This window comes from Moschus berezovskii, chromosome 15 (assembly GCF_049115385.1).
Source record: "Moschus berezovskii isolate FMDL1 chromosome 15, NW_MosBer_1.0, whole genome shotgun sequence".
Lineage (NCBI taxonomy): Eukaryota > Metazoa > Chordata > Mammalia > Artiodactyla > Moschidae > Moschus > Moschus berezovskii.
In genome coordinates, this window is record NC_142474.1 from 41,616,707 (window position 1) to 41,640,203 (window position 23,497).

The 23,497-nt window shown below is 41.6% G+C and overlaps 1 protein-coding gene across 7 annotated transcripts in view; it reads left to right on the forward strand.

The window, feature by feature from the left end:
* The first annotated feature begins 3,974 nt into the window (after positions 1-3,974).
* TASOR2 (transcription activation suppressor family member 2) overlaps positions 3,975-23,497 on the forward strand; it is a 63,620-nt gene continuing 44,097 nt past the window's right edge. For 2 of the 7 annotated variants that reach the window (XM_088844009.1, XM_088844012.1), the window contains exon 1: positions 21,914-22,044. Coding sequence is in view for 3 of the 7 variants with exons in the window: in XM_055431125.2 (XP_055287100.2) it covers positions 4,480-4,549 (70 nt within the window). In the remaining 4 variants the exon portion in view is untranslated. Of the gene's footprint in view, positions 4,550-10,022; positions 10,111-21,913; positions 22,045-23,497 lie in introns of those variants that run through there. The other 5 variants (XM_055431125.2, XM_088844006.1, XM_088844008.1 and 2 more) reach the window with 5 other exon arrangements.

Sequence of the window (23,497 nt, forward strand, 5' to 3'; positions counted from 1 at the left end):
AATACTGGGGTGGGTTGCCATTTTCTCCTCCAGGGTATCTTCCTCACCAACCCAGGGATCGAAACCACATCTCCTGCACTGGCAGGCAGATTCTTTACTACTGTGCCACCTGGAAAGCTTGGGCTGTCTAGTTCAGTTCAGTCACTCAGTTGTGTCCAACTCTTTGCAACGCCATGGACTACAGCACCTCCCTGTCCATCATCAACTCCCAGAGCTTGTTCAAACTCACATCCATCCAGTCAGTGATGCCATCCAACCATCTCATCCTCTGCCACCCCCTTCTCCTCCTGCCTTCAATCTTACCCAGCATCAGGGTCTTTTTCAGTTCTTCCCATCATGGGGTCAAAGTATTAGAGTTTCAGCTTCAGCATCAATCTTTCCAATGAATATTCAGGACTGATTTTCTTTAGGATGGACTGGTTTGATCTCCTTGCAGTCCAAGGGACTCTCAAGAGTCTTCTCCAACACCACAGTTTGAAAGCATGTGGGATGTCTAAGGTTATGATAATTAAGATGGGTTTGGCCTACAGGTTGAATTCACATCTGCTCCATAAGTGCTTGTTCTGAGTGCCCAGAATGAAGGGGCAACAGCAGCAAGAGACTTCACTCTCATGTGCATCACCTACAATCAGAAGCCAAATCAAACTATGCAAGCACACTTAAGACTCCTGCACATGTCATGTCTGCTGATATCCTATCAATCAAATGAATCCATATGACCAAGAACAATATAAATGGGTAAAAAAGTAAACCTTACCAACAGTAGAAGAGGGAAGGGGAAAGTATCTGCTGAAGCAAAACTCCAAATTATCATGTCCAGCATCTCCAGCATGTTATATACCCAGCATAAACGAGGCCCATGTGTACAAAGAGACATGAATAAGAAAGTTCAAGCAGTACTATTAGTAATAGCCAAGAACTGAAAACAATGAAAACGTCTATCTATATATCAAAGCAAATGTACTATATCCAGACCTACATATATAGCAATGAAAATGAAAGAACTGTGTACACAAAAACGTAAGTTCCACCATGTTACTCCGAAGAAACCAGGCACTAAACCACTCAATTTATATAAAATTCAAACCACAAGCAAAACTAAATGATAAAGTTTGGGGGTTGCATATTTACGCAGTGAATCTACTAAGAAAGGAAAGAAGAGATTACCATGGAAATTAGGTTGCTTGTTAGGCTTGCTGGTAGGTAAGGGGAGTGGGTATTGATCCAGAGATATCACAAGAGGGAGCTCCTGGAGGTTTGGCAGTGTTCTATTTCTTGACCAGAGTGGTGGTTTCATGAACATTTGCTTTGTGATAAACCAGGGAGTTGGACATACTGATTTTGTGTACTTTGAAAATATCAGTTATATTTGATTGCTTCTACAGCCAACTTTCCTCAGTTCTTGAACATAATTTCACTTTTAGGGCTTTTATACTTGCTTTGTCTTCTGCTTAGAAAGTTCTTCCTCCGCATCTTCTAAAAAGTGATTTGGTCTGTTTTCATTATTGAGGTTTTGAAAGGTTGTTGCAGAATGACACAGACACCAGGATCTTGGCCTCCGGAGGAGAATTCAATCCGGGGCCAGAGATGAGGCTTGATTGCTCAGAGCTTTTGTGTAATAAAGTTTTATTAAAGTATAAAGGAGATAGCAAAAGCTTCTAATATAGACATCAGAAGGGGGCAGTTGGATGTTATATAATTACTGCTGCTGCTTCTGCTGCTGCTAAGTCACTTCAGTCGTGTCTGACTCTGTGCAACCCCATAGACGGAAGCCCACCAGGCTCCCCCGTCCCTGGGATTCTCCAGGCAAGAACACTGGAGTGGGTTGCCATTTCCTTCTCCAATGTGTGAAAGTGAAAACTGAAAGTGAAGTCGCTCAGTCGTCTCCGACCCTTAGCGACCCCATGGACTACAGCCTACCAGGCTCCTCCATCCATGGGGTTGTCTAGGCAATAGTACTGGAGTGGCTTGCCATTGCCTTCTCCGGTATATAGTCACTAGCAGTCTGTTAATGAAAGAAAGGAATGTCTTAAGGCTCAGAATGGCACCAGGCCCCTCACCTATAAGATGCATTTTGGGATAATCTTGACACTGGACGATTCATCCCAGGCCATAAAATGATTAACTTGAATCTTGTAGAAGGGCAGATTACCATACAAATAGTTTCGTTTTACATAGATTCAGTTCAGTTCAGTCGCTCAGTCGTGTCCAACTCTTTGTGACCCCATGAATCACAGCACGCCAGGCCTCCCTGTCCATCACCAATTCCCGGAGTTCACTCAAAATCACATCCATTGAGTCGGTGATGCCATCCAGACATTCTCTGTCATCCCCTTCTCCTCCTGCCCCCAACCCCTCCCAGCATCAGGGTCTTTTCCAGCGAGTCAACTCTTCGCATGAGGTGGCCAAAGTATTGGAGTTTCAGCTTTAGCATCAGTCCTTCCAGTGAACACCCAGGATTGATCTCCTTTAGAATGGACTGGTTGGATCTCCTTGCAGTCCAAGGGACTCTCAAGAGTCTTCTCCAACACCACAGTTCAAAAGCATCAATTCTTTGGCACTCAGCTTTCTTCACAGTCCAACTCTCACATCCATACATGACCACTGGAAAAACCATAGCCTTGACTACACGGACCTTTGTTGGCAAAGTAATGGCTCTGCTTTTTAATATGCTGTCTAGGTTGGTCATAACTTTCCTTCCAAGGAGTATGCGTCTTTTAATTTTGGGGCTGCAATCAGCTAAGAAACAATATCTGAGTATAACATACAGGTTTGTCAAGTAGGTTCTGAGCCATTTGGCGGAACCGACTTGAAGAGAGAGTCTGGGGTAAATGGGTAGTACATTAACATAGCTTAAGAACAACGGTTCCATAAGAAAAATGCATTGGTTAACTCAAGATTTGAGAGTAGTTAACTTCAGGTGTCATTATGGCAACACAGTATTTTAAGAAAAACTTCCTTTTAAATTTGTATAGAGAAGAAAAAAATATCACTAGTTTGTTTCCTCCTGCTGCTTAAGAGAGATAAAAATGTCTGACACTTGCAGGCTATTTCCTCCGCTTGGAGACCCCTGGCCTTCCTGCTTGGTACCCTCTCAATTTGACCCTAAATGTTCCTTATACAGCAAAATGTTGAAACTCTTTTTCTGCCCCTGCCTCCAGGCTCCAACCCTATCCTCAGCATTTCTGGCTTGTTTTCACAGCAGTATTAGTAAATGAAATTCTGCTCTTGGAATGGAAGTGGTTTGTAACTGTTTGTCATTCACCTCTAGAATAAGCACCACAATGTGTAAGGTCCTTGTCTAGCTTACTCACAACTGTAATCTTAACGCCTAATTTAGTAGCAGGCCACAGTAAACAATTTAAAAGGTGCAACTGAATGAGTGAGTCATTCCATTCCCACCACGAGGTCCAGTGCCTGGTTCATGGCTAAGTGTGTGCAGCACTTAGTATCTCTCATTGGTAGAAGAACGCTGTTTGTTGCCCCTTAACTCTGTATTGATTTACAAACTTTCAGAGGTGTTTTCCCTGAGAACGAGCACATAAAGAACTATTCCATGGAGCAACGCTTCTTAAACTGCGAAAAAGGTGTGATTCCGTAAACATCAATTCAGGGTAAGACAAAACAAGCGTCGGTGCGGCAGCTGCAGCAGGAGATTAAAGGAGGTAAAGACTCCCAACCGTGAGGCGATCAAACACCCCACAGCGCGTGCGGAGCCTCCGACACACGGATTCCGCAGCTCCCCTTGCGCGCCTTCCGCTTCCGGTGACGCGTCCACCTCGCTAGACGCCCCGCCACGCCGCCGCACCCGCCAGAATCCGTCATCCAATCCCGGGCCGTGCTGAAGCCTCGCGCCTGCTCAGAGGAGAGAGGCGAGCGCCGCGTGGACGCCGGCCGCAGCCAGCGCCTGCGCGTCGACTTCTCCTCAGCGATTGGCTCCTGCCACGCCTAAGGGGGCCGCCGCAGTTCAGTTTTCACTTTCTCTCCCCCCACATCACCTCTTCCTGTGGGCGTGGGGTTTTACTTCCGGGTTCCGGCGTCCGTCACTGGGAAAATCGGCATATTCCCTCAGGGAGTGGCGTGCCTCCGGGTCCGTGCCTTCTTATGACCCTCTGGGGGCAGGGACGACGCTTGGCTGACCAGCGCCGAGGAGCCTGCGGGCTCCGAACCTGGAACTCCCGGCCCGCGTCCCTTCCGCCGGCGCGTCGCGGCCGCTCCGTGACGCCCGGGCGGCGCTCCTGACAGGGGCGGAGAAGCAGGACGGGCTGCGACGTGGAGGGTCCCGCGCGCGGCTGACGAGCCTTTGCTGACGCGGGCCGCGTGGAAACCGGCAGGAGGGGAGTCCCGGCCAGGGGCGGCGGACGGCTCCCCAGCCGGGGAGGCGGCCCGAGTCCCGCTCGGTCTCAGGGTCCGACGGGATCTGCCACGCGAGGCCGGGAGGGGAGGAAGCGCGCGTGGAGGCGCGGACAGCATCTCAGCATGAGGAGGAAACTGAACTCTGAGGTCAGGTCCGCCGGGGCGGCGGCGGCGGCGGCGGCGCAGAGAACAGGTGAGGCCGGCCCTCGTGGACGCCCGCCCCAGGGGACGCGGCAGGTGCGGGTCCTTCGGGGCTGAGTGCCCGGCGTGGCCGCTCGGGTCGTGGGGGTATATGCAGTAAGAGAGCTCGCCGTTGTCGCATTCTGTTTTGTTCTCTTGGAAAATTAAACTGCTGTCCACTTTGCATGCTTCTCGCGGCTGCTGGGTTGACACACGCCTTCTTGCCTTGTTGGCGTTCCTCCGGGTGAGCGGGGCGCCGGGCGGTGGTTTCAGAGTCGCTTTTGTAGGGCTGCCTCTGCGCGGACTCCCGGCCGCCGACACTCGGGTCTCCACATGTCTCCAGGCGCTCGGCGTCCTCCTGGTGTGTGGCGCTTCACACTTCCTCCCGCCCCTCCGGGAGGCGTTGTCTCGGGCGGCTTCGGCGCCTCCTCCGAGTTGCCTGCCAGAGGACCGCGGCATCCTCACGGACGCCGTGAGAACCCTGAGTGGAGGCGTTGATCTTCCGGCCGGGACTGGCTGGGAAGCACTTTCCTCTGGAACCCTGGTGAAGTCCGCTCCTCCGCTTCCTTTCTGTGGACCCTTGGTGGCCCTGTGCGACCTCTTCTTTTTAAGGTAGACGTAAAAGAAGGAAGAGGTCTTTCTCCAGGGAGGCTCCTTTAGCTGAAAACTGAAGTATCGCGTCACCGTAGGTTGGTCCATGCAACCCAGCAGTTTGAAGGTGGCACCAAGCAGTATTTGTGGGGGACGTGGCATGCTGTGCCAAGTCGCTTCAGTCGTGTCCGACATTTTGCGACCCCATGGACTGTAGCCCGCCAGGCTCCTCTGTCCATGGGATTCTCCAGGCAAGAATCCTGGAGTGGGTTGTGAGGAAGATCCTTCGAAAAGCCTCATTTCACTTAATCACCACTTGTCTATTTGAAATTTGAGAATTTACCCTTTTTGTCCCTCAAAGGAAGAACGGTTAAGGCTTTTCAGAATATATTCTAGATTTAAGGGTTGCTCTAGCATATGGTGTTAGTTGCAGTAACGTTGTTAATCCAAAGGTCCGTGGTGTTCCCCTTCAGAAGCTTTAGAAAGGGATAAGGGTGTAGATATGATATTTAATATCATGGGCTCTGAGGTTGGTAGTAAGCCTACTCAGGAGGTTTATAACAAAGCTGCTATTCCTTAATAGTATAAGAATACTTTTTTGTTGAAAAAGATCACTTTTATAATAGAACCAGATAGCTCTATAAGTATGTTCAGTACATCAGTAAATAACTAACCCAGTTTGGAGAAAGCTGTGTTTGTGCATAACTGTTTTGAGGAGGATAAAGATCTGTATTTGAAGTTTTGTGTTTTCTTTTAAAAAGAGCTATATCAGGGGCATCTCTTATAACCCAGACAGTTGCTTAAACGATTTAAAATCTACAAAGTGTCTAAAAGCTTGCCTGAGATGTAGTGTTTGTTAAATAAATGCAATGTGGTATATCTATTTAGTATCATTCTATAGATATGGTATTTACTTATCCAATAAGTCTTTCATTCCTCTATTGATGCACATTTATTTTCAAGCTTTCCCTACAACTTAAATGCTGCAGTTATAAGCACTGCTTCATGTGCTCATCAAAATATTTTTATGAATCATAGAATTGATTCCTTCTGAGGATGATAGATAATAATGCTATTAAATTACCCTCAAATGATTGTACCCTTTTATATTCACTCTCTCAAAAGGTGTGTTTTATCTCCCCACTAGCCAGATGGTAATATTTTACTAATTTTCTAATACTTGAAAATAGCATCTCATTTAAGTGTTTATCTTCCTTGGGTAATGATAATATTAAACATTTTGGGGCAGCAAACATCCTTTGCTGTTTTAAGTTCTGACTTTCTTATTTGACCCATTTATCTGTTACTGCAGTGTTTTAATTACTGTAGCTTTAAGATATATTTTGGTACTTCCTTTTGAAGAAAAGCTTTGGGCTCTTCTTTTGCATTTTTCTTCCAGATGAAATTTAGAACCATCTTTTCAAGTTCTATAGAAAATCTGGTTGCGATATTGTTTGTGATTGCATTGAATTTGTAAACTAATTTGAGAAGAGACATTCTTTTGAGTTTTTCCTTCTAGGATAATAGGTATGTCTCCTCATTTCTTCTATTAAATTTTTTGTAATGAAAATATGCCATTTATATGTACTGTTAAAAGGAAAAGTGTATCTGTATACTCTGCTTGATAGAACATCACAAGTACTTGGAAGCTTTTGATGTGTGCCTTTCCCCAGAAACAAAGGATTCTCTGCCCGCATCACCATGGTCATCCTGAATTTGGTGTTAATTATTCCCTTGCTTTTCTTTACAGTTTTAGCAACTGTGTATGTATCTTTTCCCAACATATTGTTTACTTTCACGTGTTTTTGAACTTTAAGTAGAATCATATTGCATATTCTGTGAATTACTTTTGTTAAGCATTATATTTCTGAGATTCATCCCTGTTGAAGTGTATACCTGAGGTTCAGTTCAGAAACTTTGACTCCTTTACAAGTATTGAAAGTATTGAATACCTCAAAGATCTTTTGCTAATGTGGATTAAATCATATTAGATATTAAAACTCAGTTCAGTTCAGTCGCTCAGTCGTGTCCAACTCTCCACGACCCCATGAATCACAGCACGCCAGGCCTCCCTGTCATCACCAACTCCCGGAGTTCACTCAAACTCATGTCCACAGAGTCGGTGATGCCATCCAGCCATCTCATTCTCTGTCGTCCTCTTCTCCTCCCGCCCCCAACCTTTCCCAGCATCAGAGTCTTTTCCAGTGAGTCAACTCGTCGCATGAGGTGGCCAAAGTATTGCAGTTTCAGCTTCAGCATCAGTCCTTCCAGTGAACACCCAGGATTGATCTCCTACCAATTTTAAATATATTGGTACATTTGCTTATGCCAATAAGCATATGGTATATTGACAACTCTAAAAAATAGTAATAATAATAATAGTAAATCTTGGACAACATTTTTAATGAAAAATAATTTTTCCAAAATAAGTTAGTGGCAAGAGTGGCATTGTTTTACAGTCTTCCCAAATATCTTTCATGACCAGAATGTCATGTTTGCTTCTATATTCAATCTGTTGCAATATATTGTTTTGGTTGAAGTTGATGCAGAAAATCTGGCCTCACCGAACTATATATTTAGAAGAAGGAGGAATATGTTGATAATCTTTTAGTTATATTATTCTTTCAGTTCAGTTCAGTCGCTCAGTTGTGTCCGACTCCTTGCGACCCCATGAATCACAGCACGCCAGGCATCCCTGTCCATCACCAACTCCCAGAGTTTACCCAAACTCATGTCCATTGAGTCAGTGATGGCATCCAACTATCTCATATTATTCTTTTAATACTCATCAAATCCTAACAGTTTCTGAAAGGTTAGCCACAGTGTAGAATTTGAGATTAAACAACTTCTCAAACTCTGTGACATTTAAACCTGTTGGTCTAGCTTGCATTTTAAAGGGATGTTTTACCCATGCATTGGTCATGTGAAAGAAATTAGTTCACTGAATTATGTAGATTTCCCAAATGATGACACATTTCAATATAGAATATCAAAAAATCACCTATATTATCATCACCACTTTGGGAATCACTCCTGTGATTCATTCACTTTTGTTGAAGTATAATAATCTATTAATATAATGTATGTTTATCCATTTTATTTTTTATGAACATACTGGTTAGTTCCACCACTGAGCTACAATAATTAGTGGTGCCATAAACATTCTTGGTCATTTTTTCAAGTGCATATGTACAGTAGTGTCATTTAGGCATATTAGTAGTGGAATTGCTAGATCTGTTGGGAGGATATGTGCAAGTTCAATTTCATTAGATAGACTTTTCCCAAATGATGACTCTGATTTATATTCCACCGATTGTGAATGAAACCTCCCTTTGCTCTCCAGGCTTTCTACATCTGGCATTGTCCAAGATTTTAAAATTTTGCTGGTCTGGTGGAAGGGAAATGATTTATTACTATAGTTTTAAACTGCAATTCTCTGATTACTTCTGACATTGCGTATATCTGTTCCCAATTTCCCGCCTCCCTCTCTGTTAATTCATCTTGCCTGTAGTTTTTCAGTTATATTATTAGCCTTTTTCTGGAATCCTTTTATGGCTTTGTGATTATCTCTATCATATATTTATTATTTTTCATTTATTAAACTATTTTAAGTTAACTGTAGATTTGTAAACACATTATTTCAGACATGTTTCTTTTGAGGAGCATCTTGGAATTTTAATGCAATTTTAAAACATTTTTAGCTGGGATACACACAGTCTATTTGTATTTGCTTAGTTGCCCTTTGGGCTAGTTGTCCTGACTGTCTTATATTTCTTTTTTCTCTGTTTTTGTTATTTTTTAAAATAATTATTTAATATCTTTTACCACTTAGTTTTTCTGATATACTAATTTGAAAGTTTTATACTTTTTTTATTGTTATCCTAAAAATATCATGCATCCTTGACTTTTCAAAATCTAAAAGTAACCAATATCTTTACCTTCCTCTTAGATAATACAGGAATCTTAAAAGTTTAACTTAATTTATCCCCTCATGACTTACATGTTTTTATCATGTATTTTAATTTTTTAAAAATATTACCAGGGACTTTCCTGAAGTCCACTGGGTAAGACTTCATGCTTCCAATATAGGATGCATGGGTTCAATCCCTGCTTAGGGAACTAAGACCCCATATGCCATGCAGTATAGCCAAAAAATAAATAAAATAAAAAATATTCTTACCAGACAGAAAGAGGATGCATTTAGAATTATTATTGTGTTTTGCAGGCAGTGTATTTTTGCTACTTTCTCTATTATTCATTGATTATTTTATCTTTTAAACCATCCATCTAGGGCCTTTTCCTTCTGCTTAAAGTATATGCTTTAGAATAACTTACTGAAAATCTGTTGATGATAAACTTTCTCAGTTTGTGTTTACCTGAAAATATCTTTGTTTTACCATCACTTAAGATGTCTTTGCTGAATGTACCAGTTTAGGTTGGCAGTTGTTTTCTTTTCGCACTTTAAAGATCTCATTTCTCTGTCTTTTGGTTTCATTTATTGCTATTGAAAAGTCAGCTGTCAATCTCTTAGTTGCTTTTCTCGGACTGCTTTGACATTTTTCTCTTTTTTTATCTGTCTTCTGTTTCACTGTATTTTTATCTTGTTTGGACTTATTTGCCTTTCTTAAGTCTGTATTGGAGGTGTTTTGAAATATGTTTATTGGCTGTTTATAATTTCTAGACTGTGGGTTTCCAATTTTATATTCTATTGATATATTTATCTAATGTATAAATAAATGTTTTATAACTTTCATAGTAAATATTTTCTCCTGGCCTTTTACTTCTTTTTCCCTTTGTTTTCCACAGTTTCCCCAACAGACTGCATTGCCAAACTTGTGGATTTTTGTTAATCTGAATAGTGAAAAGTGAACTTGACAATAAAACTCGGAAACTGGTCTTTGGAGAGGAGTAGGACTGCAACTACTCTTTCCGTTTTTTTAATCATAATTGGTTTATTCAGATGTCTCTTCCATTTAGACCAATGTTAGTAAATTATATTTTCATGATTTTCAAATTTAGTAGCGTAAATAGCATGTGATAATTTATAATTTAGACATTTCCCCTATGTTTGTGGTTAGCCTCCTTTTGTTGATTTTTTTTTTCTTTTCATTGATTATATTTGTTAAAGGTTATCTGTTCCAAAAGAATCAGCTTCTGGGTTTTATTGATTAACTCAGTTGGCCTTTTGTTTCTGAATTTGGTTTCTCTTTTTTTATTTACAAATTTTATAAGAAATGTCTGGTGCATACTTTCTGTTTTCTCTTAATGAGATTCTTTAATGAGATTTTTAACACTTAACTGGGTAACTAAATCCCTTGGTAATATTCTGTATTGAAGACTCTGTCTTCCCTGGTATGGTGAGATAGACCCTGTTTAGAACCTTTGGGTATACCTGTTTCCTAATTAAGAGAAAGAATATTCACGACCCCAACTCCTGAGACCTGTTTTGACCAGTTAAAGCACCTGCTCAACTCTGTGGTTCTCCCCTACTTCTCTGTGAGCCATCATTAGTGAATAGTCCTATTCTTTGCCCAGGGCATTTTTATGTGATTTATCTAGGGGTGGTGGCAATTAAGGAAGAAAAAAAAAAAAACATTGTTATGGCATAAATTAGGTATCACTTTCCCTTTTTTTATATGTAATAATCAAAATAATCTAAAGCGGGTCTTAAAATGTCACTGACCCTGAAAGAAATTTATTCTTAAATTTTTCTTGTCAGGACAAAACTACTTAACAGTAAGTATCCTTGTAGTAAATACAGTAATGAGTTTAATGCAGACATTTCATTGCAGATTGATAGCTTAATACTGAAGCACAAATTTAGCCTAATTTGATGAGCCAGAACAAAGATCAGTTTCCTTTATACAGATGTCTGAAAATGGCACCATATGAATTTTGAAGTGATTCCAATAAAAAGTGCATAATCTTGACTATGGAAAAGTGTTCTCCAAAGAATCTGTTGACTTTACACAGCAAAGCAAGGAGGGGAACAAAATTTGAAAAATATAAGATTATAAGCATCTGTTTGATACACAGAAGTCTTTTTTAATTGTAGGATTCAATTTTGAAAATGTTAAACTAATCTTCAAAAATTGAATATTAAGTCTAAAAGTAAGTCACAGTTAAATGAAAAGATCATATTGCCAAGCCATAGCTCATTTTTTGCAATGGGAGTAATTTAAGTTTTTTTACAAAGAAGGCACTTGCGCTCTCATTGCATATACTAAATACCCAAAGTTATTTTGCTATTTTACATAGTAATTAATCTACATAATTCTTTATGAATTTAACTAACTTGCTTTGTGGGCTAAGGTTTCCCTGTATGCTTTCTATTTGTGCAGTACAATAGCAGCAATGATTCTCTAGGAGCTCCTGGTTAGTTTTTCTCTAGCCAATGCAGATTTGGTCCAGGAAATGCATATGGTTGTGTTAGATTACTTGGTTAAAACATGAGCCAAAAGTAAAAGATGTCCTTAGACCAGGCCAGGTCTAAGTCCTTAGACTTGACACACACATACATACACCAATTACTTTTAGCCCATGTTGTTAGGGCTGCGGTGGCTTAGTGGGAGGGACTGCTGCTAAGTCGTTTCAGTCGTGTCCGACCCTGTGCGACCCCATAGACAGCAGCCCACCAGGCTCCCCCGTCCCTGGGATTCTCCAGGCAAGAACACTGGAGTGGGTTGCCATTTCCTTCCCGACCCTGGGTGCTGGAATCAGCATCTCCTGGGCATATATGGAGTATCCATAAACCATATCCAGTAGACCGTTTATTTTTTATCAACTACGCAACAAAGCCCGGTGAAACCATAATCAGTGAGTTTACGTAGACAGTAACGGGAAAGCTTTATAGCAGCGGTGAGTTGAAATAACTTGGGGGTCACTGTAGTGAAAAGATGTGGATTTCGGGTTAGGTCTGCGACCTGCAGTCCTGAATAGTAACTGAATAACCTGTGGGCGAGACACCTTCGAGGAAGTTGAAGTTTGGAGCGATCATTGTAAAATGACAGTAAATCTGTCCACCTAGAGGTCCTGGGAGACGTCAGACAGAGGACCGAGGGAGCCCTGCTTGCTTGTCCGCAGTCGGCCCCGACCGCAACTCCCACCCGCTCCGCGGTGTCCTGTGCGGGTGTGGATTGGCGGTTCCACCCCGCCCGGTTGACTTTGAAAGGCGCGGTGCGCGCCGCCCACCACACTGGCTTTCGCCCGTGGGAGGGGGCGGGCGGGGCCGGCGGGGCGGAGGGAAGCCCCCTCCCCCACGCATCATGAGGTGAGGAGGAGGGGTCGACGCCCATCTGGCGGGTGAACTGCCTGCCTGCCGTGCCTGCAGGATCGCAGAGTGCCTAGCGGACCGGCAGAAGGGTCACTCTAGGTGTCCCACCCTCGGGGGGGTCTTTAGAGAGTGAAGCTTTGGTGGTGCCGCCGAGGTCCTAGGGCTCAGGAGCTCAGTCTATTCAACTCTTTGCCATCTCCGTGGACTGTAGCCCGCCAGGCTCGTATGTCCATGGGATTCTCCAGGCAAGAATACTGGAGTAGATTGCCATCTCCCTCCTCTAGGGGATCTTCCAGACTCAGGGATCGAACCCTCGTGTCCTGCGTTGGCAGGCACGTGGATATTTTCCACTGAGCCACCTGGGAAGTCAGGTTTACGGAGCATCAGATGCTGTAACTGGTGGAATTCTGCCAGCATGGTAAAGGGGAGACCCTTGCCAAGCTGCTATAGAGATGGCAGCACTCCTCACATCTCGTGTGTGTGTGTGTGTGTAGACATGTAGTATTTTAGGGGGTCCTTTGAACTGCGTCCTTTAAAGCAGTGATTCCAAATAATAGCAAGAATACCTTGGTTTTTATTCTTTATCTGCGTGATTATCTTGACGTTAGAAAACATTTAAACTTTTGTGCATAGCAGACTTTTTTTATATTTTAAGATTGTTAAGAAAATCATATGTTTCTCATTCTATAGTATTTTCTGTTTTAAATACAGGAGCTTTGTCTTATGGGTCTCTTACTGTTTGGGCTTATGGGAAATGCTATTTCCATTTGTTTGCTTTGTCTTCATTTTTTAAAACTAATTTGCTACTACTTAGGGCAGTGGGAGATCTTTTTTTTCCAAAATGAAAATAGTTTTATTTCCCCAGATTATATTTATGCTTACATAAAACTTCAGGTAATACAGAAAGCTGTAAAAAAAAAAAAAAATTCGCTGTATTTGATGCACTCAAAGGTGACTTGGTGGAGTATTGTGTACCATGGTCCAGGAGCTCTCTTGGGTACTGGGAGGCTTTGTGAGCAAGACAATATCTACCTGTGTGCACCTTACATTCTGGTGGGGAAGAGAGACACACACCTCAAAAGTAAATTGACAAGATACCTGAAGTAGTGAGTGCTTCAAAGAAAATGTCTACTTTAGGTGGGGGTAATCAGAGGTTTATCTGAGGAAATAACTTTTAGATTTCAGTAAAAGAAGAGCGGGAGCTAAGCCACGGGCATAACAGAAGACCCAGCATTCCAGTCAGAAATAAGAGCAAGTGCAAAGGCCTGAGAAGAGCAAAGAGCTTGAATGGAAAGACCAGGGTAGCTGGACCTTAGTAGAAAGCCAGGGGAAGGTGGATCAGGTAAGATGGAGGTAATAAGCAGGGGCTGGATTTCACAGGGCCACCAAGCAGAGTGTGCAGTGGGGTCTCAGGGCTTAAGTAGGGAAATGAAGTGATCTGGAATACGGATTGATTCACTGGTTATGTGAATGTTTATTGAAACCTAACTGTACCAGGCACTGTTCTGGGCACTGGGGTACAGCATGGAAAAAGATACCCTGTATTCACGAAGCCATTATAATAATCTAGTGGTGGGAGCATAATCAAATAAACAAGAAAAAGATCAGTTATTGGTAAATGTTATACAGATATAACTACCATTTAAATCATAGTATATGTTCTTAAGGCCTTATATATATGCGTGTGTGTGAGAGAAAGACACACGCATATATTAGTACTTCTTTGTAATCAGCTTTTCTTTCCTCTAAACAGTTTATGGTAAGACATTTTTCTCTGTTACATTAAATGAATAGATTTATTTGGGAGCATCAATTTTTTTTTAGGCTAAGTATGGCCAAATTAATACTACATAAGTGAAAAAAATACTGGGTATCAACAAAAACTTGTGTAAGTCATCTATTTGGAAAGAAGTATGCAGTAACTTCCTTTGGACACACTGACTTATGGCTCTCCTTCATTCCGTGCTCCAGCAGCCCCTCGTGATAATTTTGACTTATTAGTGTGGTTTGTCATACACTTCAAGAATGTACCCTAATTAACCTCTGTTATCATTCTAGTTCCTCATAGATTCTCTTTGCCAGTACATATATTTTAGGATTTTAGTATTCATAGGAATGCAAGGAAGTAGAGGAAAAGAATAGAATGGGAAACACAGAGATCTCCTCAAGAAAATTGGAGATACCAAGGGAACATCGGAGAAGGAAATGGCAACCCACTCCAGTATTCTTGCCTGGAAAATCTCATGGACAGAGGAGCCTGGCAGGCTATGGTCCATGGGGTCACAAGAGTAGGACACGACTTAGCAACTAAACCACCACCACCAAGGCAACATTTCATGCAAGGATGGGCACGATAAAGTACACAGACAGTAAGGACCTAACAGAAGCAGGAGAGAGTAAGAGAAGTAGCAAGAATACACAGGAGAACTGTACAAAAAATGTCTTAATGACCCAAATAAACATGATGGTGCGGTCACTCACCTAGAGTCAGACATCCTGGAGTGTGAAGTCAAGTGGGCTTTAGGAAGCATCACTACAAGGAATGGAAGCTAGTGGAGGTGATGGAATTCCAGCTGAGCTATTTCAAATCCTTAAAGATGATGCTGTTAAAGTGCTGTACTCAGCATGTCAACAAATTTGAAAAACTCAGCAGTGGCCACAGGACCAGAAAAGGTCAGTTTTCATTCCACTCCCAAAGAAGGGCAGTGCCAGAGAATGTTCAAACTACCAGATGATTGTGCTCATTTCACATGCTAATAAGGTTATGCTCAAAATCCTGAACCTAGGCTTCAGCAGTCCATGAACTGAGAACTTCCAGGTGTATGAGCTGGGTTTAGAAAAGGCAGAGGAATCAGATCAAATTGCCAGCATCATTGGATCATAGAAAAGCAAGGAAATTGCAAAAAACATATGCTTCTGCTTCATTGACTATGGAAAAGCCTTTGACTGTGTGGATCACAACAAACTGGAAAATTATTAAAGAGATGGGAATACCAAATCACCTTACCTGTCTCCTTGGAAACCTGTATGTGGATCAGAAAGAAACAGTTATAACCTTACGTGGAGCAACAGACTGGTTCAAAATTGGGAAAAGAGTATGTCAAGGCTTTATATTGTCACTCGGCTTATTTAATTTATATGTAGAGTGAAAGTGTTAGTTGCTCAGTCGTGTCCAACTCTTTAACCCCATGGACTATAGCCCACCAGGTTCTTCTGTTCTGGAGACAGGAATACTGGAGTGGGTTGCCATTTCCTACTCCAAGGGATCTTCCCGACCCAGGGATTGAACCTGGCCCTCCTGCATTGCAGGCAGATTCTTGATTGTCTGAGCCATGAGGAAAGACCTAGTGCTCATGATATGCAGGGTATATCATGAAAAATGCCAGGCTGGATGAATCCCAAGCTGGAATCAAGATTGCCAGGAGATATATCAACAGCCTCAGATATGCAGGTGATACCGTGCATGGCAGAAAGTGAAGAAGAACTAAAGAGCGTCTGGATGAGGGTGAAAGAGGAGAGTGAAGAAGCTGGCTTAAAACTCAACATTGAAAAAATTATGATCATGGCATCCAGTCCCATCACTTCATGGCAAATGGATAGGGAAAAAGTTTCTAACAGTGACAGATTTTATTTTCTTGGGCTTCAGAATCACTGTGGACAGTGACTACACCTATGAAATTAAAAGATACCTGCTCCTTGAAAGGAAAGCTGTGACAAACCTAACAGCAGGTTAAAAAGCAGAGACATACATTACTTTGCTGACAAAGGTTCATCTAGTCAAAGCTATGGTTTTTCCAGTGCTTATGTACGGATGTGAGAGTGGGACCATAAAGAAGGCTGAGTGCTGAAGAATTGATACTTTTTGAACTGTGGTACTGGAGAAGACTCTTGAGAGTCCCTTGGACTGCAAGGAGTCAATCCTAAAGGAAATTAACCCTAAATCATCATTGGAAGGACTGATGCTGAAGTTGAAGCTCCAGTACTTTGGCCACCTGATGCAAAGCGCCACTCATTGAGAAAGACCCTGATGCTGGGAAAGTGGTGAAAGTGAAAGTGACGTCACTCAGTCGTGCCCAACTCTGCGACCCCATGGACTGTAGCCTACCATGCTCCTCCATCCGTGGGATTTTCCAGGCAAGAGTACTGGAGTGGGTTGCAATTTCCTTCTCCAGAGGCTCTTCCTGACCCAAGGATTGAACCCAGCTCTTCCACATTGTAGGCGGACGCTTTTCCATTTGAGCTACCAGGGAAGTTCACGATGCTGGGAAAGATTGAAGGCAAAAGGAGAAGAGGGCGGCAGAGGTTGAGATGGTTAGATGGTATCACTGACTCAATGGACATGAGTGTGAGCAAATCCTGGGAGACAGTGAAGGTCAGGGAAGCCATGGAGTCACACAGAGTTGGACACAATTTAGTGACTGAACAACAATTCATAAGAGATAGATCTGTAGTTTCCTTTCTTATGTATTTGCTTTGTCAGATTTTAGTGTTTGCTTTATAAAAACAAATTGAGAAGCTGTGCTTCTTTTTCTGAATTTTAGAACAGATTAAATTGCATAAGTATACTTTTTCCTTTCAGTTATCAAATGCATATTTACTAAACATCCAGTATGTGCCAGGCATTGGACTGATGCTGGGTAATCAGAAGTAAACAAAACAGACATGATTCTTGTCCTCATAGGGCTTGATTTATTGGGGTAGTAGACATTGGTGAAATAATTATGATTATGTTATTATAAACTATGATAAGTACTCTGGGGGAAAAACAGAGTGCTTTAAAAGAATAGCATTGATGATCTACTTTGTTCTTTTCATATATTTGAGTAAATGGTTACTGAGTTCATATGCACTAAAAATTAATTCTTTTAAATTAATATTTGTTGAAGATTTGATATGTAATTAGGTCTGTGGTAAATACTTAAGTAAATAAAATGAGGTCTTAATAATTATAAAAGTGGAAATAAAAATAATGGTAATAGTAGCTACTATGATAGATGGTATATTGCACATTTTTTATTGAGACAAATATTAAGTAGACAGTTCAGTTACATGACACGTCCAATTGTTCACCCCTCTGGAAATCCCACTAAGATTATAGTAAAAGAATAAGATAAAAATCCACAAAGATCAAGAGAATGAGAAAGGAGAAGATAAATCAATATTTGGCAAACTAGAAAGAAGTTGTTGTTGTTTAGTCTCTCAGTAGTGTCCAACTGTTTTGTGGCCCCATGACTGTAACCCACCATGCACCCCTGTCCATGGGATTTCCCAGACAAGAATATTGGAGTGAGTTGCCATTTCCTCCTCCAGGGGATATTCCTGACCCAGGGATGGAACCTATATCTCCTGCATTGCAGGCAGATTCTTTACCGCTGAGCCACTTTCTATGGGGAAGCTCATGGAAAGAAGGTGGTAAAGTACTAAATGAGTTGGTGGATTAGACAATGCTGAAGAGAATAAACTAGCAAGAGAAGCTAGCTGATTTCCTTCACAGAATCTGGGAAAGGATCAGGATGTAGAGGTACCAAGCTTTTCTCAAGGTAGAAATACTGGTGGAATAGAAATAGAAGTGATTGATCCTCTTCACTCCACACACCCAGATAGCCACCTTCCTTCTACCCTGACAGAAGACTGAAGGTTTATAGTCAGGAGATTTGAACTAGGCAGGCTTTAGACAACTGAGGTTGGGGTGAAGATCCTAAATAAAGATAAGGATTAAGTGAAAGTTAACATATGGAATGGTGAAACCAGAGCTGTCTTTTTCTGTGTGGTTCTCAGAACTAGTAGTCAAGCTTTTGTGTGTTATCGTGTGTTAATTGCTCAGTCATGTCAGACTCTGTGACCCCATAGACTGTTGCCCACCAGGCTTCTCTGTCCATGGGATTCTCTAGGCAAGAATACTGGAGTGTAGCCATTTCCTTCTCCAGGGAATCTTCCTACCCAGGGATCAAACCCGGGTCTCCTGCATTTCCAGCAGATTCTTTACCATATGAGCCACTTATGCTTCCCCTCAACAAGGTATTAAAGGATTCTTTTCTGGGGGAACTTATCAACCAACGACAAAATATTTAACAGATAGGACTTTTTGAGTTCACTTGATTAAACCAGCAGCTGCATCACCATCAGATCTCCTCCAAGAATGAAGGCTGCTGGTCAGGAAGTGGTGCTCATGTGTTAGACTTTCAGTCAGCTTTAAATGCCTCACAGTTAAATGTAACCAGACAGCCAAGGATCACCAGTCATTTGCTGGAAGTCTCTAACACAGAAGAGATCAAGCAGGAATAAACAATTAGAAAATAAAAGGAGCTTGGTAGAAATTAGATTTACTGCAGGTAGCAGGAGGAACTTTAACAAAATGAAACAGTAGTATCTTTAAAGAGAAAAAAGAAGATATAACTTACATGAAAAAAGAGATTCTACTTTTTAAAAAGAGAAATTATTCAGAAAACAGGAAGAGATTAGATAATAAAGCTGAAGAACTCTCCTAAAAATAGCCACACCAATTGGAATCTGGAACACGATACAGTGGGTATATAATGATACAAACAGCCACTGTCATTGAGAATAGGATATGTCATGAAATGTTTCAGAGAGGCACAGATACTTGAAATCTGAGCAAGTATTCAAATGATAAGGAAGCCAAAAAAGGGAGAGTACTAGTGTATACGTTTTCAAGGCAATAGAAGTAGGAGCAAATGCAGAGATAGAAGCATGATACACATGAGAAACTGCAAGCAGTTCATTATTTGGGAAATTCAATATGCTTTACAAAAAAATAACATATAGTTATATATACCTTTTTTCAAAAAGAGTTTGAGGTGGAGTTGTGTGGATTTATTTAAGATTCTTTAGAAAAGTAGCAGTATTGCAGATGACACCACCCTCATGGCAGAAATTGAAGAGGAACTAAAAAGCCTCTTGATGAAAGTGAAAGAGGAGAGTGAAAAAGTTGGCTTAAAGCTCAACATTCAGAAAACTAAGATCACGGCATCTGGTCCCATCACTTCATGGCAAATAGATGGGAAAACAGTGGAAACAGTGTCAGAATTTATTTTGGGGGGCTCCAAACCTTGGACTGCAAGGAGATCCAACCAGTCCATTCTAGAGGAGATCAATCCTGGGTGTTCATTGGAAGGACTTATGCTAAAGCTGAAACTCCAATACTTTGGCCACCTCATGCGACGAGTTGACTCACTGGAAAAGACTCTGATGCTGGGAGCGATTGGGGGCAGGAGGAGAAGGGGACGACAGAGAATGAGATGGCTGGATGGCATCACTGACTCTGGACATGAGTTTGAGTGAACTCCGGGAGTTGGTGATGGACAGGGAGGCCTGGCATGCTGTGGTTCATGGGGTCACTAAGAGTCGGACACAACTGAGCGACTGAACTGAACTGAAAATCACTGCAGATGCTGATTGCAGCCATGAAATTAAAAGACACTTACTCCTTGGAAGGAAAGTTATGACCAACCTAGACAGCATATTAAAAAGCAGAGACATTACTTTGCCAACAAAGGTCCGTCTAGTCAAGGCTATGGTTTTTCCAATGGTCGTGTATGGATGTGAGAGTTGGACTGTGAAGAAAGCTGAGTGCCAAAGAATTGATGCTTTTGAACTGTGGTGTTGGAGAAGATTCTTGAGAGTCCCTTGGACTGCAAGGAGATCCAACCAGTCCATTCTAAAGGAGATCAGTCCTGGATGTTCATTTGAAGGACTGATACTAAAGCTGAAACTCCATTACTTTGGCCACTTCATGCGAAGAGTTGACTCATTGGAAAAGACCCTGATGCTGGGAGGAATTGGGGGCAGGAGGAGAAGGGGACGACAGAGGATGAGATGGCTGGATGGCATCACCGACTCGATGGACGTGAGTTTGGGTAAACTCCGGGAGTTGGTGATGGACAGGGAGGCCTGGCATGCTGCGGTTCATGGGGTCGCAAAGAGTCGGACATGACTGAGCGACTGAACTGAACTGAAGCTCATTACGGTAATTCTACTCTCCTTGGTTAGTGGCTATTTAAAAATATGTGACTCAGTTCTGGCCAGTGAGGTGAGAATGGCCACCTGCAGAGAGAATTCTGGGAAAGTTTTCTCACAAAGGACAAAGGAAAAGATGCTGTCTCCCTGCCTTCATCTTATTGTAGCTCTGAAGATGTGTTTGAGTCCAGTGTAGTGATGCAACAGAGCAGTTTTCAGTCTTACAGTTTCCCTCCTTTGCTCCTTCATCCAAGGATTGTTTTTAAAAATATGGTGCCTTTATTGCTACTCCTCTTGTAACTTGCAAGTGTAATCTGGCTTGGGAGGGTCTTGACTTCCACCTCTTTGAGGTGAAAGAGGTTTCCAACTCAGCTGGTTTCCTCTTTGAGACCACTGTCACCAGAAGACACAACCCTTGCTTCCCAAAGGTCGCTCTAGGAATATTTTATGAGCACATTCTAAGATCCCTGGGCTTCACAGGCACTTTCATTGTAAACACTTTTTCAATGAGACAGTTTCATTTGTCTCATGAAATCCAAGGTATAGCATGGTACTAGATACATAATAGCACTAACAGTTTCCTTTAATGAAGGTTGAATCATATACTACTAATTTAGGGGTGGAGAGAGGTTTTATTTGTGTTCTGTTTGATTTTATTTCCAATCAGTAGAACATGGGTGTGGTTCTATAATCCCTTCACTTTGAGAGGTTTTTTTTCCCCCATCTAGGACTGCACCACCCTGAACTTGTCTAAGGTTTTTTTCAATAGGGCAAATGTGATTTCTATTTATTTCTGTGAAGAAAATTTCCTTTAGAAATTAAAGGATTAGAGAAACAAAATTTCAGTTTGTGTTGTTACTTCTTATAGAGCAAATCAGTGGAACTTTAGCCTTTAGCTCTGGAGACTTGACAAAATTACAAAATTGTGCCTGATGCTCAATAAACATTTATTTACATCTACTATGTTTATTGAGCATCAGGCACAATTTTGTAATTTTGTCAAGTCTCCAGAGCTAGTCAAGGCTATGGTTTTTCCCGTGGTCATGTATGGATGTGAGAGTTGGACTGTGAAGAAAGCTGAGGGCCAAAGAATTGATGCTTTTGAACTGTGGTGTTGGAGAAGACTCTTGAGAGTCCCTTGTACCGCAAGGAGATCCAACCAGTCCATTCTAAGGGAGATTGATCCTGGGTGTTCATTGGAAGGACTGATGCTAAAGCTGAAACTGCAATACTTTGGCTACCTCATGCGACGAGTTGACTCACTGGAAAAGACTCTGATGCTGGGAAGGGTTGGGGGCGGGAGGAGACGGGGATGACAGAGGATGAGAGGCTGGATGGCATCACCGACTCTGTGGACATGAGTTTGAGTGAACTCCGGGAGTTGGTGATGGACAGGGAGGCCTGGCGTGCTGTGATTCATGGGGTCGCGGAGAGGCGGACACGACTGAGTGACTGAACTGAACTAAACATAGTAGATATGCCCAAAATAGAACTACTCACTTTATGATTTAATTTTTTCTTTTTTTGTTTTAGCATTTATGACATTAACAGAGAACAGGAGTATGTCGAGAATTCTGGGGGTATACTTGGTGAAAATGAATTAAGACCACCCTCCCAGCTGCATCCCCTCTTAGAGAAGACTGAGACAGGGTTCATATCAGAAAACAGTGGGTATTAAACGGTCTCAATTATTGCTAATGAATCCAGAGTTGAACAATGTAATTTTTAAAATTTTAATTTAGATCATGTAAATGAAAGGACTTTCAAAAAATTTATAACTTCCAGTAGCTGCAAAATTTTTCTAATTATTAGTCCAAAATTGATAGGTAATTAAGTTTCCAAATTGCATCAGAAAAGGCATGTGTTCAAGAGAAATTGTCACATTCTGTATTTCTTTGAAATTATTATTTATTTCACTTGATTTTAAGTTGAGATATGTTAAATAGTAGAAGTAATACATGCTTATATAAGAAAAATCTAAGTTGTAGTAACATATGTAAGGTAAAAGTACAAGGTCTCCTTTTTGTCCACTCCCCAGTCACCATTGGCATAAACACTGTTAACCGTTGGATTTCCCATCTCTTTCTAGATCTTTTTCTGTATATTTTCAAACACATAATTTTTTTTACCAAAATAACATTATATAATGCATTTATTTACTCAATATATACAGTAGATATCTTTCTACATTAGTATATACAGATTTACTTTGTTTTTATTTAATAGTTGCAAGGTGTTTCCCTGTTGATGGCAGTTTATATTATTTCCAAGGCTTCCCTGGTTTCTCAATTGGTAAAGAATCTGCCTGCAATGTGGGAGACCTTGATTTGATCCCTGGGTTGGGAAGATCCCCTGGAGAAGGGGATGGTTACCCACTGCAGTATTCTGGCCTGGAGAATTCCATGGACTGTATAGTCCATGGAGTCGCAAAGAGTCCAGCATGACTGAGCGACTTTCACTTTCACTTAGGTTATCTCCATTGTTCTTCGTGTTACAGATGCTGGTGTGTGAAACATCCTTGTACGTATCACCTCTGCACTTTGCTAATATTTTTGAGTAATAGATTCCCAGGAATGAAATGGTTATTTGGTATGCCCATTTAAGTTTTTGTTACTTCCTGACAAATTGTGTTCTGAAGAAGTTGTATTTATCTTAAACTGGCAGTCCTTTGATATCTTAAAGGTAATACATTTTCAGATTAGGTGATTAAGGACTGGGCTGTTCCTTCAACAACTATCAAATGACCTACTTAGAGGAAATAAACTATATAGGCATCTAGAGTGGAAACGCTATTGCTTAATCACAGACAGGATATGTCCGGGGACTTGTAGAAGTGGTTAGTTTCTGTTAGAATTATTGTGACACCTAAGTTGTTGCCATTTGTTCATCTCATTATTTGCTTTCAGATCAGATGTTTATAAAATAGAAAACAGATGCTTGTGACATAGCATTAGAAATTGGTTTATAATTTCCTTGTCTCTCTTATTAGAAGTTAGAGAAAGAAGTGTCCCTCATGTCAGTCACTCAGTATCCCTGATGGAGTTTGAGATGGGGGAGATGATTCAGGGCACTGTGAGCAGAGTCCAACTTCTAGTGTCAAGATTGACCTAACTTTTAAGA